General features: G+C 35.2%; 3 protein-coding genes across 7 annotated transcripts; 1 reads left to right on the forward strand and 2 right to left on the reverse strand.

Moving 5' to 3' along the window:
- Positions 1-140: 140 nt before the first annotated feature.
- LOC105962023 (microtubule-associated protein TORTIFOLIA1) lies at positions 141-4305 on the reverse strand. The gene is made up of 6 exons (XM_012986292.2): positions 3250-4305; positions 2623-2814; positions 2155-2257; positions 1556-2070; positions 661-1470; positions 141-551 (listed from the first exon to the last, which is right to left on the reverse strand). The coding sequence occupies exons 1-6, from the start codon at positions 3949-3951 to the stop codon at positions 357-359; spliced, it is 2517 nt and encodes an 838-aa protein (XP_012841746.2). The 5' UTR covers positions 3952-4305; the 3' UTR covers positions 141-356.
- A 2603-nt stretch (positions 4306-6908) lies between these two features.
- LOC105962024 (uncharacterized) lies at positions 6909-8649 on the forward strand. Its single transcript, XM_088822225.1, has 2 exons — positions 6909-7045; positions 7753-8649. The coding sequence occupies exon 2, from the start codon at positions 7832-7834 to the stop codon at positions 8255-8257; it is 426 nt and encodes a 141-aa protein (XP_088678351.1). The 5' UTR covers positions 6909-7045; positions 7753-7831; the 3' UTR covers positions 8258-8649.
- Positions 8650-10000: 1351 nt separating this feature from the next.
- LOC105962022 (uncharacterized) lies at positions 10001-13713 on the reverse strand. 5 transcript variants are annotated; one of them, XM_012986291.2, is made up of 9 exons: positions 13545-13713; positions 13093-13246; positions 12884-12996; positions 12207-12285; positions 12091-12119; positions 11562-11655; positions 11188-11277; positions 10893-11082; positions 10001-10669 (listed from the first exon to the last, which is right to left on the reverse strand). In XM_012986291.2, exons 2-9 carry the CDS (start codon positions 13234-13236, stop codon positions 10236-10238), a joined length of 1173 nt encoding a protein of 390 aa, XP_012841745.1. In that variant the 5' UTR covers positions 13237-13246; positions 13545-13713; the 3' UTR covers positions 10001-10235. The 5 variants fall into 5 exon arrangements, with proteins under 5 accessions (XP_012841745.1, XP_088678352.1, XP_012841742.1 ...); XM_088822226.1 differs by having other exon boundaries at positions 13523-13689; XM_012986288.2 differs by having other exon boundaries at positions 13516-13684.
- Between the last annotated feature and the right edge of the window lie 1750 nt (positions 13714-15463).

The raw sequence follows: 15463 nt of genomic DNA on the forward strand, positions 1-15463 counted from the left end.
AGCAGCAGAAATTTAATACCTCCTAGTTATTTTGTTTAGATATTACCATGTTATATTAAATAAAATTTAATTATTTAGATAATAATGATTGGTGATGTTACCAAATATTAAACTTATAATTTGCAAAAAGGAAACATTAGTTTAATTCCATCAAATAACTGCATCTTCTCAAACTGAAAGCAACAATAATTACATGTCATGTAAATCGTAATTCCTTCGTTTTCAACTCGTTTTCGCACGTCAAATACTCCAAAAACCAAACAAAATATACGAAACATACGAAAAAAACGAGAAATAATCGCAGCTTTAAATGCTACTAATATCAAGCCAAAAAGGAAAAAAGGAAGCCAATTCAATTAATTCCCGAAATTTTGAAGATCGATTTCCCAAGCCGAAGCTAACTGAATGAGTATTTGATCGGGAGAAGAGCCTTCCCAATCCTCAGGGAGTTCAATTAAAGAAGAAGCTTCATTCAAATTCAACAATATCTCTTTCTTCACTTCCATTGGAATTCCCAACACATCTCCATTTTCCATTACAATATCTGCCAACTGCAATTCAAAATAAATAATTTAATAAATAAATCAGCTCACAATATTTTCCTGCTTTAGTTATGGGAATGTGAAATGACAGTTTTAGACAGATGATTTATTTTATTACCTGTTGAACCCAATACAAGCATATGTCGAACAAATTCTCCTCCACAAGCAACTGCGAAACAGCACTCACAACCTCACTCGCCACCTCATTCGACAGCTGGTCGATAACGGGCCCTGTTCTATCCATAAGCTTCACCAGCAAAACATCGTCCCTAATCGCCAACACCTCAGCAAAAGCCGAATCCATGTCGCCCACATGCAGAGCATCCATCGCATTAGTCCAAGAATTCCAAACGGGGTCTCGATCTTTCACATCTCCATCTTCGCCCATTGCTTCGGCTGTCATTTCAGGCATAGCCACTCTCGCGTTATTATTTCGAACAACTCCAATTCCATTTTCTTCACCGGCTACTCTTATTGCTTCCAACGTAGCCTCGTCTTTCGAAGCTTGCCAAACGCTCCTCGCCGAAGGCCCCTCACCGAACCTAACGGGCCCCACTCCGCCTTTCTCCCAAGCCCTTCTGCTACCCATTAAATCAGAAGCCTCCATCTCCGATTTATTATTACCTCTCCTCGAAACCGAATGCCCATTTTTACCGTATGCATGATAATCCCACGGTTTCATTGCAGGGGCAATACCGTCAAATCCAGAAAACCTCTCGCCAAAGTGACTCCCCCCTCTTCCTAACTTGCTTCCGGAATATTCCGGATGGCCGTTGTACTTTCCGAGAGACCTGTTAGAAGAACTCTCGAACCTTCTACTTGAGGATGATATGGATAAATCCCGTGCCATGTCATCAACTACTCTCTCGAGCCCACGTACTCGATTTTCTAGGGTCACCATGCTGTCGTGGGACCCACCCATGAAGTCCTGCAATGCAAAGGCAATTTCGTTAATAAACTTCAAGAAACTATGTTCTTTATATAAGAATGCAATAACGAAAAAAAGAAAAAACCTGCAACATGTTCATGAGATGAGTCTGTTGCCTTTCGAGAAGTAACAACTGTCGCTGAATAGCCATCCAATTTCCTTTATTATTCATAAACCCTTCATTCGAATCCCTCTGAGTATTATATTCGCTCCGGTCATCGATAATTCTGTGGTCACCCGCCTGTGAGTTTGGCCTATTCCTCTCACTTGGATCTGCATTCGATTCCGATTCTTCCTCGTTTTGAGAATTCGAAGTGTTGCCACATCGGCGAGGGAGAATCACTTCTACGGGTAAATCGTCCGTAACTCTTTTATCTAGTTTCTGGAAAAACTCTGGATTTAATTCTTTGTTAGTTATTGCAGGTGCTTTCTTCTTTAATATCCCAACTGCCTTGTCTAAGAAGTTGTTTCCTTGGCCTTCGAAATTGGGATCAGTTGGAGATGATCCACACGATGAATCCTTAACCGATTTTGAGATTTCTCTGTTACCAAGATCTGAAAGATCTTTCCTATCTGACGCATCAGCAGATTCAGAACCATCTAGAAGGATTTGAAATAGTCAATGAAAATTGCTTTAATTCTTTGTCAGCTATTAAAAAAAAAACAATTTCATGTAATGCTAACCATGAGATGAAGTTTGATGTTCGTCTGAAGATCCGTCGCCTTTTCTTGTTGTTTTCTTCCAAAGTTGCAACGCCTCGGTGACACTTTCTCGTACGGGTTTTATCTGAGAAATGTTTTAACATCAATATTAGTGTTGAATGAGTCTAATTTGACTTGATTAAGTCATGATCATAAGAGCATAATATATGCTCAGAGGAAATACCATAAATGGAAAATACGACATGGTAATTGCAGTAGAAGCCATCACGCAATTAACAGAAGGCTAAATAAATGTGCAAAAGACATGTAAAGACAAAGTTCTACAACAACAAAGACCATTTATTACCCGACGTCTGGTAAATGGGGGAAAATATCAGAAAAAATTACGCAACGATCTTGTTCAGAAAACGGTGCAATAAATTCATAATAAGTACAGTAGAAGAGACACGTTGAACGACATTTCAACAGGATATTATTTCGAACACGAACCTTGTCAAACCGACAAGCCTCGAGTGCATTCAGTGTGGAAGCAGCTCCTTCTGCTGTTATGTTGTCGGTGTTCAAATATAAGACACTTAATGTATCGGCTGCAGCCTTTCGAGTAGCCCAATCCGAGCTGCTAAGACACCCATGAATACTCTGCAACAAAGTTTCCAAATTCTGAGGCGCGATTGCTCCTACCTGCATCAGTATACAGAACATACAGATCTTTACATCATTAAAATAGAAAAAGAAAAAATAAAAAAACACTTCTTCAAGCCTTCCATCAACTTTGCAAGAACGAAATTGGGCAATGCATTACCAAGTATACAACGCAAAGTCAACCATGACGACGGATCACGATTCAAAATTCAAATCAAGATTCAACTCATCCGAAAGGCTAACCAAGTAAACAAAAATCAAACACATATGATTGGTAGTTCCGTACGCAGTACTGTTACTAAGAATCTTGATTCAATTACAATTAAATATAATTTACTATGTCGAAATATTATTTTCAATACCGAATACACACATCAGAGTCAACTATACCATCTGATTACGGATCACGATTCAGATCAAGATTCAACTCATCCAGAAAATCAAACAACAAAGAATATGAATTTGAGGACAAACCTGAGCCAAACTCGAAACAACCTGCAACAACGAAGCCTTCGCCATGAAATTGGGGCTATTCAAAACCTTGCAAACCCTAGTGCAGAGCTTCTGAAAAGTAACCAAAGGCGGATCAGAGGCACATTCCACCATCTTCGCCAAGCACAAGGCGGCCCCGCCTTGCGCCGCCTTGTTGTTCTCACTCATCACCTCAAACAGGGGCTTCACGAACAGCGACACCACACCATCCCCGCCGCTGCCGCCCTTCAAGTACAGCCCGGCGAGCGAGCCAATGGCGTCCCGGCACGCGTCCCTGACGAGCGAATCGGAGTCCTTGAGCCGCCTGACAATGTGGGCGATGATCTTGGTGAGGTGGGTGGCGGCGGGGTCGGTGTGGGCGGTGCAGAGGGACGAGAGGAGGCGGACCCCCTCCTTCTTCAGCGACGGCTTCGGGTCGCTGACGGCGTCGTAGAGGCAGTTGAGGAGCATCGAAACGCCGTCGTTCGATAGCGATTGGATGATCTTCTCGAGGTCCTCGACGGCGATCTGGTGGGTGTCGCGGTCGGCGAGTTTGGAGAGGGAAGTGAGTATCCGCTGCTTCAGTTCCACCATTGCTAAGTGGGATGAGAGAGAAGATGGCGAGGGGGCGGAAACCGACCTCGATGGCGCTGCTGCTGCTTGATTTGGGGGTTTTGAGGGTTTTGCAGATCTCTGTGAACCCATTTTCAATTTCTTCTCTTTTCTTCTTCTTGCTGAACTGAATTAATCGGCGATGCGAATGCAATCGAAAAAATTGGATTTTGAAATTTGCGAACAATGCGATGAATTTTGAATTGGATTTCTGAAGGTAAAATGGGGATTATCGGATATGAAAATCAATGGAGGAATTGGGGTTTACTGAAAACGGAAGCAAAATTGTGAGCTGAGTTGGAAAGGGAAGTGAGATCTGTGTTTTCTGTTCCAAGAATTTCGAATTAACAAAAAAAAATTAAAGAATTTGAAAATAATCAGTTTATCTCGATTTGTAATTTAGGGTTTATTTACATCGTATGCCCCTTTAGTTGCCGGTAATAATATATTTGGAACGGAATTTGAACTAAATTCTTATTGTTGTTTACAAATGTACCCCTCATATTTTTAGTTTTCTTTATTTATAATGCAAATTACGGCCACCCCTGAGTTATGGTCAAATTACGAAAACCTACTTCTTATGTTTGGGTAATTACAGCCACCCCTCAATTATGTATTATCTTACGAACAGACCCCTCTAGAGGTAAATTTAGGGATGTTAATTCGGTACTTCAACATTTCATACCATCTACTGAACTAAATATACGATTTGGTTCGGTAAATAACCGAATTACATAAATTTTACGTAAAATATTTAAAAGGAGGGGGTGGTCGTAATTACCCAAATAAGAGGGTTTTTTCGTAATTTGGCCATACCTCAGTAGTGGCCGTAATTTGCCCATATTTTTATGACTTTTATGTCCATGGTCCACAAAAAATACTATAATTCAAAAATTTCATGCTCCACAGAAAATAAAATAAGAATATGGACAATATAAAAAATTGGGTAAGTTGCAACCATTACCCCGAGGCAAGGTCTGTTTACGAAAAAAAACCTCATTGTTCCATGATTATATTCACCTCTTGAAATTTGTAGATTTTTTGTACGTTAACATCCTTTGTAGGGGGTGAATGTAAGAAATCTACAAACAACAGGCACCCGGGATGTAATTTCAAGGGTTTTTTTTCCTAAATTAACTTTTACTCAGGGACGTGGTTGTGATTTACCAAAAATTAACAGACCAAAAAAGTCAAAAAGAAAATCAAACTTTATGATTGAGTGAAGGCTGTGCAATGAATAATAAGCAAGGGTGTATTTGGTAATTTATTAAAAATTTAGGGTTACGAAGTTAAACTAACGGTTATTAATTAGTTTATTTATTTTTGCATTGGATGCTAACGTGAGAGGCCGATTGCATCAGTAGTGTAAGTTGTTTTTTTTTTTTTTTTTTTTTTTTTTTTTTTTAAGTAAATTCAAGTCAATTACAAGGGGAAGTAGGGGAGGGGGGACTCGAACCCTAGACCGTTACCCTATTGGTAAAGGCTAGGTACCAACTCTCCTAACGAGGGTTGGTATCGGTAGTGTAAATTAATGTTTATTAAATATATTAATTAGTAGTAATAATAAATATAATAATTTTACAGTAATAAATAAATATAATAATTATATAGTAATAAAAAAAAATATAATAACACTGCCATTTGCAGTATAGAATAACGTGGGCCATTTATTAATAGGAGAAATGCACATGCTATTTTGTCTTCACCCCAATTTTCTCATTCCTAAGTGTTTTATAGTAATTGTTGTTTATGAATACTTGGGGACGAAAGTCGGGCCATATGAACCGAGCTTCGACAGTCTCAAATGCAAATCTAGTCAAACATTAATGTGTATTAATTAATGAAACAAATCGGAATTATTCCGATTGAAAAACAGCAAAATCGTATTTATAATATCTTCAATCAGCAAAATCGTATTTATAATATCGGTATTACATTTTGTACATGACCACAAATATTGAATTTTGTCGAGTTAGATCGGAAATTGACAGATTACGGGAATAAGTTTTTCATTCCAATTTTTCTTGGAACGAAATTGAAATAAGTTCTCATTTCCATTTTTTTAAATTGTTAATTTCGATCTGATCTTTCCGTTCTTTACACCAACATCCGATTATTACTCGACTCCTTGGGTCCACTTACTTGCTTTGGCCCAATAGCATTTCCACTCATTTTAGACCTTTTAATGATCAATTTGGGTCATCCTTATCCCTAATATGGGCAAATACAATCACATGCTTTCTATTATTTTTTTTCTTCTTTCTTTTTTTCTTTTTATCTTGCACCATAGAGGCAAAATCGTCCCCAAGGTCCCTCATTCATTGGTCCGACAAATTATTGATAGAAAAATGTAAATCATGGTAACTCAATGGTATATTAGGTGGCGTCCACAAAAAACCAATCTTCATTGGAGTTGTAAATTCTACATTGCGGCTGTCAGTACTCGATATTAGGACCTAGTTTCTTTTTATCTCAGAAATGACTAATGAGAGACGATGTGCACAGCATTTCTTTCAATCAAAACCCAAAATAATATATACAAGGGTAAATTACATCTATATCCCTGAAGTATGTTAAAATAACTTTAATGTCTTTGTAGTATCGGTAATTACAATCACTCCCTCTGAAATATTGTTTGAAACACTAACATATAATGCATTGGATAAGTTATTCCGTTAGGGTTCTAACGGCAATTAGTTTCAGACAGTGGTGGAGACAACATAGAGTTAGGGGGTGACATGATTCTCCTAACATTTCTTAAATTCTTATTATTTTATATAAATTTTCGTCTATGATAGCATTAACAATCCCGCCGGAAACAAAAATAATGTTTCAGGAGTGTGGCTGTAACTACCAATACCATAGGAACTTTAAAATTATTTTAGCATACATCAGGGTGCAGGAGTAATTTACCTACAAGTAAATTTCAATACATAAACAAATTGACTCCCTCTCTCTCTAGAAATGACCGTTGCCATTTTCTCTCACATGATCTGTGAGCTCTGCTGATGGTTTCCAACAATTTATTTGATTCCATTTAAATTAAATCTAAAAGATCTGAAAATATCCAATTTGCAGGTTCTTAGGTCAGAGTTGAAGACTTCAAATCTGCGCGGTGGGCTTTCTGCAATTTGATTTTTCGCTCCTCATTTTTCGTTATCCGTCGAACGTTTTTGGATCAAAGATGGTAAATTTCAGCTCTCAATCATTCTGTCGATGTGATTCATGCTAAATTCTTTGCCGATTACTCGATCATTCATGATTTCGCGCTCAATTTTCCTGTCTAGAGTTTGTGTTTGTGTTTTTTTTTTTTTTTTTTCTCTTGATTGTTGAATTTTTCATATTTATTTCTAGGAGGATTGGGGATTTTAGGCTGGTTTAAGGGTGAAATTAAATTTCTTTGAGGGTAAAATTATATATGTGGCAGTTCAATTGAAATTAAATAGGTCGGAGGCGGTGGCGGAGCAAGCATAGGGCCAAGGGGGGCCATAGCCCCCCTTCATTTCTCAAAACCCTATTATTTTATATAGAAATATAAAAAGTAAAATTGTGCATAACTGCATTAATGGGACCCCTCGGATTTTTTTTTAATGCATCCGGCCCCCGCGGACTTTAAATCCTGGCTCCGCTAGTGGACTCCGAGGCGATTTGGAAAGAATTTATCGTGTTTAATGTGATTTTGATCGTAAAAAATTATGTATTTTTCCACTTGTTTGTAGAAAGATTGGCTTTTTTTCACATGTTATTTAGCTTTCTAACCTCGATCGTTGATGTTTGGAGTAGAAATAGCTCGTTTATTTAGTTAAGTAAGAATGCATGGAGTAATGTTCTGAATTAAGATATGCTATGTTTGACTTAAGTCTTATTACAATGCTCGATGATGCTCTCGTGCAGGATCTCGAACTGATCGAGCCTTGAAATAAACTCGTAGTATACAGAATTTCTTACAGTATCTAGACATCACCAAAACACGATGGCTCAGACGTTAGAAGCTATAAGGGGTGGTGGGGGATCGATTAAACTAGGTACAATTGGTACAGTGAGTGCATTAATGTCGAGAGAATTAGATTCCGCGAAATCCACGTCAGCAAATGTGCCTTCGGTTGACGAAGCAAGCAGCAGCACAAGCAGTTTCAACAATCATAAACTCCCGGAAAATACGAAAAGGACAACAAAGAACCACACTCGAACCACTACTCAAATTCCGATGCTCAAATCCGATGATACAATATCGACAGACGGAACTCCTATAAGACAAAAAAAGCCCATCAAAAAGGGTCCTGGTATAGTCGAAATCGTCGACATCAAATGCGGGAGTTCGGACAAGAAGTGGGTGAATCCAATCAAGCACCGGCTAAAGAAGCTCGGGTTTTCAAAGCTGTCTCACAGCATCGTGTAAGGCTTTTTGAGATTCTTGTAAGTAAATCGACTCGTGGAGGAATTCGGGAGATTTCTTTCGGATACTTCTACCTTAGAACACATACTCGGTATGTACCTTTTTTTCTTGCTCTTCTTTTTCTCGGATTTCGAAGAAACGTCTGTAGCGAGTTGATTATAAGTCTTGTTGGAGGCGCTGCTTCGATTATCCAACTCGAGCTGGATAAAATAATCAATCTCTTGCGTGATTAGTGATCCAACGGTACCCCTGGTTCCAATTGCTACTGGATTATTATTTGATGTTATGGCTAGTTTAGCCGATAGATCCGAGCCGAAACTTTGAGTCGATGGCACCGTATTATGCCTCGACTTGCTTAGAATTTGAGGCATTTTGAGACTTGGTATTGTTTTCTTTGTGTTTTTATATATATATATATATATATATATATATATATATATATATATATATATATATATATATATATATATATATATATATATATATATATATATATATATATATATAGAGTGAATACATGTGCATGCAGTTGAATCAAATTTAAGTAGGTGTAATTATGTAAACTGAATATGAATGCAGTTTATTTCATGACTTTATGCAACTGTTTTATGCTGCTGATAAATGATAATTACTGAGCCTATAAACATCTCATAATTAGCCACTTAGTGAAAATAATATTTAATAAGCTTTATCATTTTTAAAAGAATTATGTGACTGAAATTAAAAAAGAATGAAAAAATGAATTATGAGTTAATTTTCACTTGTGTTGAATGGGAGTCATGGGAAACATGTGACATTGTTGTGCTTCATCATGTGAACTCATATTTGTCATTGATTGTGTGTACTACTTTTATATCATGAAGTAAATAATTAAAAATTCTGTAATTTGTATCTTAAAAAAAAACTAATTTAATGTTGATATAATCTTGTGTACAACTATAACTTAATTTAATTTAATTTTGAGAACTGTGATAATCTTGCATTATAAATGTAAAGAAAGTGAAGAAACACGCGCGCACACATACGGACTAGTGGTGGAAATTGAAAGGAAAATTTTGAATTATGTCGATTGGGGATAAAACAAAATCGATTTTGGAACAAGCCCTTTTTTTTTTAAACTTCGATTTTCTTATTTTAATTGGGAAGTATTTTTTTTTCAAAATTTGGTGAAACATAGAACTAATATATGTTCGAAATATCTGAAATTGGAATAAATATTCAATTATCGAAATTGAAATCGAATTTTGCAAAAATAAAATAATCCATAACAAAATTTTCAATCGGATCATCCGATTTTCATCCATAAATATACAAATTGTAATGTATTTTGTAATAATACATCACAAAATAGAAAAATAAAAAAGGTGTGGAAAAAGCAAAAAGTAGAGTGGCTATAGTGATTACAAAATAGAAAAATAAAAAAGGAAAAATAAAAAAGGTGTGGAAAAGGCAAAAAATAGAGTGGATAAAGTAATTTTAGAAGCTTGCTTCTGAAATACATATCAGAGCCAGGTTTCGATCCTAGGACCTGTGGGTTATGGGCCCACCACGCTTCCGCTGCGCCACTCTGATTTTTGTTGTTAAAACTATGCACAGAAATTTATTTATAAATTAATTAGTTTTAATTGTGGTAAAAAAAAATTAATGATCCCTATTTCTTTGTGTATTGTAAATAATATTGAAAATCAAACTAACTCGTACTCGATTTAAAATAGACAATTAAAAACTAAATTGAGGTAGATTCACTAAACTTGAAAATATATTTTCGTTAAATATATTACGAATCCAGGTCGAGCTCAATCCGGATTAGCAAAATAATTCTAAAATGTGTATAAAGAACATAGTATTAGAGCTCAACGAAAGCTCGTTCGGACTCGACTAAATTGCTTATGAATCCGAGTCCGCCTCTACTCATTTCGTTTACACCTTTAGTTGAAGACCGTCTTATAAACAAAAAAAAAAAAAAAAGAATCAGTATTAGTTAAAAGAGACTCCTCTTCTTACTTCCACCAGTAAGGAGATTGAAAAAGGAATCTTCTTCTTGATTATCCACCCCATTCTTTACACTGAAAGTCGATTGATTTGCCGTTGATGGAGGAGCTGGCGGTTTAACAGACACAAACGCCACCTTATTCTTTGTCCCGTTTCTTAGTTTAGCAGCTTTCGGTGAAGGACTCGTGCTTTTTTCATCGACCAGCTTTTCACTATCTGACTCAAGAATCATTCCTTCTGATGAATTAGTAGCAGTTGACTCTTCTAACGAAACTATATTTGCAGTTGAAGAAGCTAAAGCTGAATTTAAGTCGACTTCAACATGCTTTTTGTCTTTGTTCACACCGAAATCACCAACATTTTCTTCAACCTTTTTTGGATCTGCTGAACCAGAACCGGCTGCCATTGTACTCGATTCATCAACTACACAATGTTATAAGACAATTAAATCCAAACCAGGGCATAGACTAATGTGGTTTTAGTAAGAGCTTTTAGAGAAAAAAAGGGATTACGAGCTTTTTGGGAGATCATAATCTATTTTTTGGTGTTGTTGGAATGCAACTTTTGCTTTTGCTTCTCTTAAAATAAGATGTTCTAAGCTATAATTTCAAAAGCATTTCTGCAACAAATTATTTGAGGTTATTACCTCCGAGTAAAGCCTCGATGTTTTCGTATTGAATTTTCGGTGCGCTCAGCGAGACATCTTCGCGGTCATTTTCTTGATTACTGATCTCACTTTTATACGTCTTCTCAACTAAGATATACTTATCTGTCTGCCAAATGCATTCTAGCATTGTAGTAGCTTCCTCCTTTATTGGATAGTATTCTCTAAAAACCTGCAATTTGAGCGAATAAAGAAGGGCTTCGTATAAGTAAAACTGCAGAAAAAATAAGCAACGAAGAGTTGGGGATCAATTCGTGCATGTAAATAGTATACTAACCTCGAAACCTTCTTGATTTAATTTTACAGTCTGTTCCTTTTGAGAAAGTGATGAGACAGTATTGTACAGAAGAACCGCATCAAGAAGTATCTGCAGATAAAGAAATTACAAACAAATGAAAAGCACATTATATTTTCTTAGAGCTTTCGTTACATATTTAATCTTCAGAGTAAAAAAAACGAACCCTAGTAATAAATTAAATAAGGGTAATAAGGAAACGAAATGTGAAAAAGAACTGTCTGATAAAAATGACAGATCGTGAAATATAGACCAAATAAAGATGTTGATACTGATAAAAAAAAATGACAGATCGTGAGATAAGGTCTGAAACAGCAATTTCAGTTATTAACTGTCTGAAAAACAACATTGCTTACTTGCTGAACCAGTACTCGAATGCGTGCAATCACAGCCAATGTCGTCAGTGAAAATTTCATGAAAAACGACCGAGCAAGTAGCGTTGATATCTCCCTTTGCAATTGTTAAGGGAAAATATTGGTGTATATTTTTTGAGTTCAATGTTATCTAAATCAACAACTGGGAATACGTATGCGCCGAATAACAAGTTCCTGTAGACAATTGATGGCAATGAACTATATATGGAAACAATGAAATCAATACAAGAACTACTGATCTGCAGCTGGAAATGATAATTGTAGATGATCAAGAAAATGTTAAGTTCTGATTGTAAAATATAAGACTGAGGAATTAAACTACAGAGGTAGAAAAACAATCACAATCACAAATAAAATATTAATACACAGAAACGGTATCTCTAAATCTTGTGGACACATGCAGTTCTATAAGAACTATATGTCTTCTAATGGAAAAGAAAATATGCAATCATGTCGAGAGATAATCCTACAGATAAATAAATATACAAATACCTTAAAATTATAAGGATACATAGCTGCCCTGATCATCGGTTCAGCCATCTGCAATAGCATGACAAGTGAGACAATTTTGACCAAACTGGCTTGACCCAATCAAATGTTAAGCTGTAGGGGAATAGAAAAAACCACCTGCGACAATAGGCGGATAACTCCTAAAAGCCTCTCCAAAAAATTATATTTTCCACCACCACATTTTCTCCTCTTCAGACTGCAATCACAAAGACAAAAAAAAAATGAAGATAAAAATGACAATACCAATAGTATCAAACAAAAAAAAAAAATCAAGCTGGAACTTCCTCCGTACACCACAAAGAGCATCAGAAAGCTATTGGCTCATTAACTTTAACATGAGACCACATACTGACGTCTAATAAGCTGGTATACAAGTAAGAGGCCACCTATGGATTACAATCTTGAAAGTTTTGTGCGAGAATATTAATTGATCTTAGAGAAACATGCAGCAAAAAGATAATAGCAAATACCGGAGAAACTTATATTATTCCCATCTAAATTCATGTCTTTATGACAGGGCCTGATGTATAAAGCTATGCTCACTGGGAAAAGATAAAGAACATGACCAAACACTATCTATCAAGATTCCTTAACTGTCACCACCACACATTTGAACTCATTATGTGTTTGATCTTTAACCAAAAAAATTGTTCTACTAAAAGTCTAGTTTCTAATGTTAGAGTGATCACTAAGAGTGGTTCATGATTCCACAAATGAATGATGAGTTTCTCTGACTTTTTCAACGGATAGTTCGTTAGAGGTAACTAAATTAACGTAGAATTAAAAGAAGATACCTTTCCAAAAGCTGAACTTTTTGCTTCGGCCTGTTCCCATTGACCACAATAAAGGAGGTATCCAAGATATCCTCCAAGTTTGCTGATTTCAAAAGCTTCAAATCCCTTCTCACCTATCCAACAAAAAAGAACGAAATAAAACTACCTCTCACTGCACTCTAAAAAACGAAATTCATAGGCAAGCATGTACATATAGCAGGGCATGAAACCTTGAGAATATACTGAAAGTACGAGCATCTTCGATGTTGATTCTTGTGTTTGTACACAAGTCTTTCAAGAATTCCACATTCTGTCTGGAGCTGAGCCGTAAAAGACTTTAATCTCTGTTCGACTGTTTCGATCTCCGAACCCATGTGTATTCAACTGCCGCAACAAAAGAAACATTATAAATCATCAAAGTGCTCTCTATTAGGCTGCTAATCCAGACTACCTTTCTCTAAGGCATTCTATCAAACAGGTTGCGCCCGTTGAGAAGAGAAGCAAAAACGCACAATTACCAAATAGTTTGCCCTACTGAATCCAATTTTATTGACACTAAATGTAAAAGAATTTCAAACCGAATGCTGAATCTACTACATTAGCAAAAAAAATATTATACTATAACCAGTTCAATAATCTACGGAAAAACTCACTAAACACCCAATTATTTGTTCGGGCAAACCAACGGTGAAGATTAACGGTGCAGTAACGCCGAGGATGGCGGAATACGGCTGCAGTCGCCGGCGCCGCTGTCAGGGTGGCGGTAGAAGTGGTGCTTCGCTACCGGCGTTCCTGTTATTCGATAATATTTTTATTAATTTCAATTTAATTTCGAATTGCGCATATTTATAGGGATCACTATTTCAAATCCCAAATTTTGCTTACTTGAATACCAAAAAAATAAAAAATAAATAATTAATTGTAAATTACTTTAATACCCTTAATGAAATTAAAACCAAAAAAATATTACAAATATTATTTTTCTTTCTTAAATACCAAATAATCAAAAACTCAAAAAAAACCATTTTCCTCCTCCACCTCCTTCTTCTCCCTCCCCAAAAAGGCAAAAACCCTTCTAAAAAATCTTCCTCACAACAAACCCTTCTAAAAAATCTCACAACAAACCCTTCTAAAAAATCTCAAAACTAAAGAAATTAAAACCTCACAAAACGTATAAAATTGAGTTATAAGACAATAATATGGTAGTATATATAAAAGGAGAACACATTAAGGTAAGTATCGATGTCTTTTTTGAGCTTCGAAGTCGATTTTGAAGTTTTTTTTTTTGAAACCCGCCGGCAATTTTCGACACATACAGGTCGATTTTTTGGTCAATTTTCGACACCAACGTGTCGAAAAAGAAAAAAAATATATTTTAAGGAAATATGGTGGAGGTTTTTTTTTTTTTTTTACAACAAAGGGTTTTTTTTCTTTTTTTTTTATTTGGTTTTTGAATAGTTAATTTCTAAAAAAATTTGATATAATTGATATTTTGTATGAAATGGTGTTTTTGTACTTTTCTTTTTATTTTGGTATTAAAGTAAGAAAAAACTGATAAATATGTACTCAATTTTGGTTTTAAACTTGGTAGTATTCAAGTAAGCAAAAGTTGGGATTTAAAATAGTTGCCCCCATATTTATGTTGTATTAATTTCAATTTTTTTTTTTTTTGCTATTTGTTTTTTCGAATAAAATAAAATGAAACAATTACATTAGGATGAAGTAGTTCTTTTTCTTTAGAAATCGAGGCGTTCCGTTGTTGGTTATGCTTTTGAGGGACCAATTTGTTATTTTGGGAATATGCTTGGCCGGGAAAAAGAGGAGCAGAGTGCAATATTTAAATAATTATGAGCTTTTTTGAAAAGCATGGAGTAATTATGTGACTTGGTGATGGTGCTTGCAGCTTTTTTTCTTATAATTTTTCTTTTTTATTTCCCCAAAGTTTTTATATTTAAATTGTTTTGCTAGAACTTATAAGCTCTTAAAAAGAGCTTATAAGCTCTTCCACAGTGTTTGGTAATTTAAAAAAAAAATCTTAAAAATTCAAAAAATAAGCAGTTGGAAAACAAATAAGATATTTTCTAAGAAGTAATTCTACCTCACCATTTATATTTAAGATCTTATAATAAGCGAAAATAGATTATAAGTTCATTATCCAAGCAATTTAACATTTAATTCTTAAAATAAGACGTAACATTTTATCAACTATTAAAACAACTTATCAGATAAAAGAACTTATCAGTTGTTTGAAATTAATTTAGCCAAACGTGCCCTTAGGTTTCTGGATCTACTTTCATCATTCAAAAGTTTCTTTTTAAGTGATTAACTTATACATGAATAAAATTATTTAACTATGCACCCTCCAAACTCATCCAATTTCGAATGTTAAACTAAGGTTTGATCATATCATAATTTTAATTTTTTTATTATTATTTTATATTATTTTTACCATATCATAATCCAATTAAAAATTACTTATAAAAAAAAAATCCAATTAAAAATTAACTTTGCAAATAAAATTGTTTAATCAACCAATGTACAAAACAAGAAGGCCGGCAAATACTTTGTGGGCTGCTCGTTTTGTTCTTCTATCATTTTTAA

The sequence above is a fragment of the Erythranthe guttata genome, chromosome 8, assembly GCF_056151865.1.
Source record: "Erythranthe guttata isolate IM_541 chromosome 8, IM_541, whole genome shotgun sequence".
NCBI lineage: Eukaryota > Viridiplantae > Streptophyta > Magnoliopsida > Lamiales > Phrymaceae > Erythranthe > Erythranthe guttata.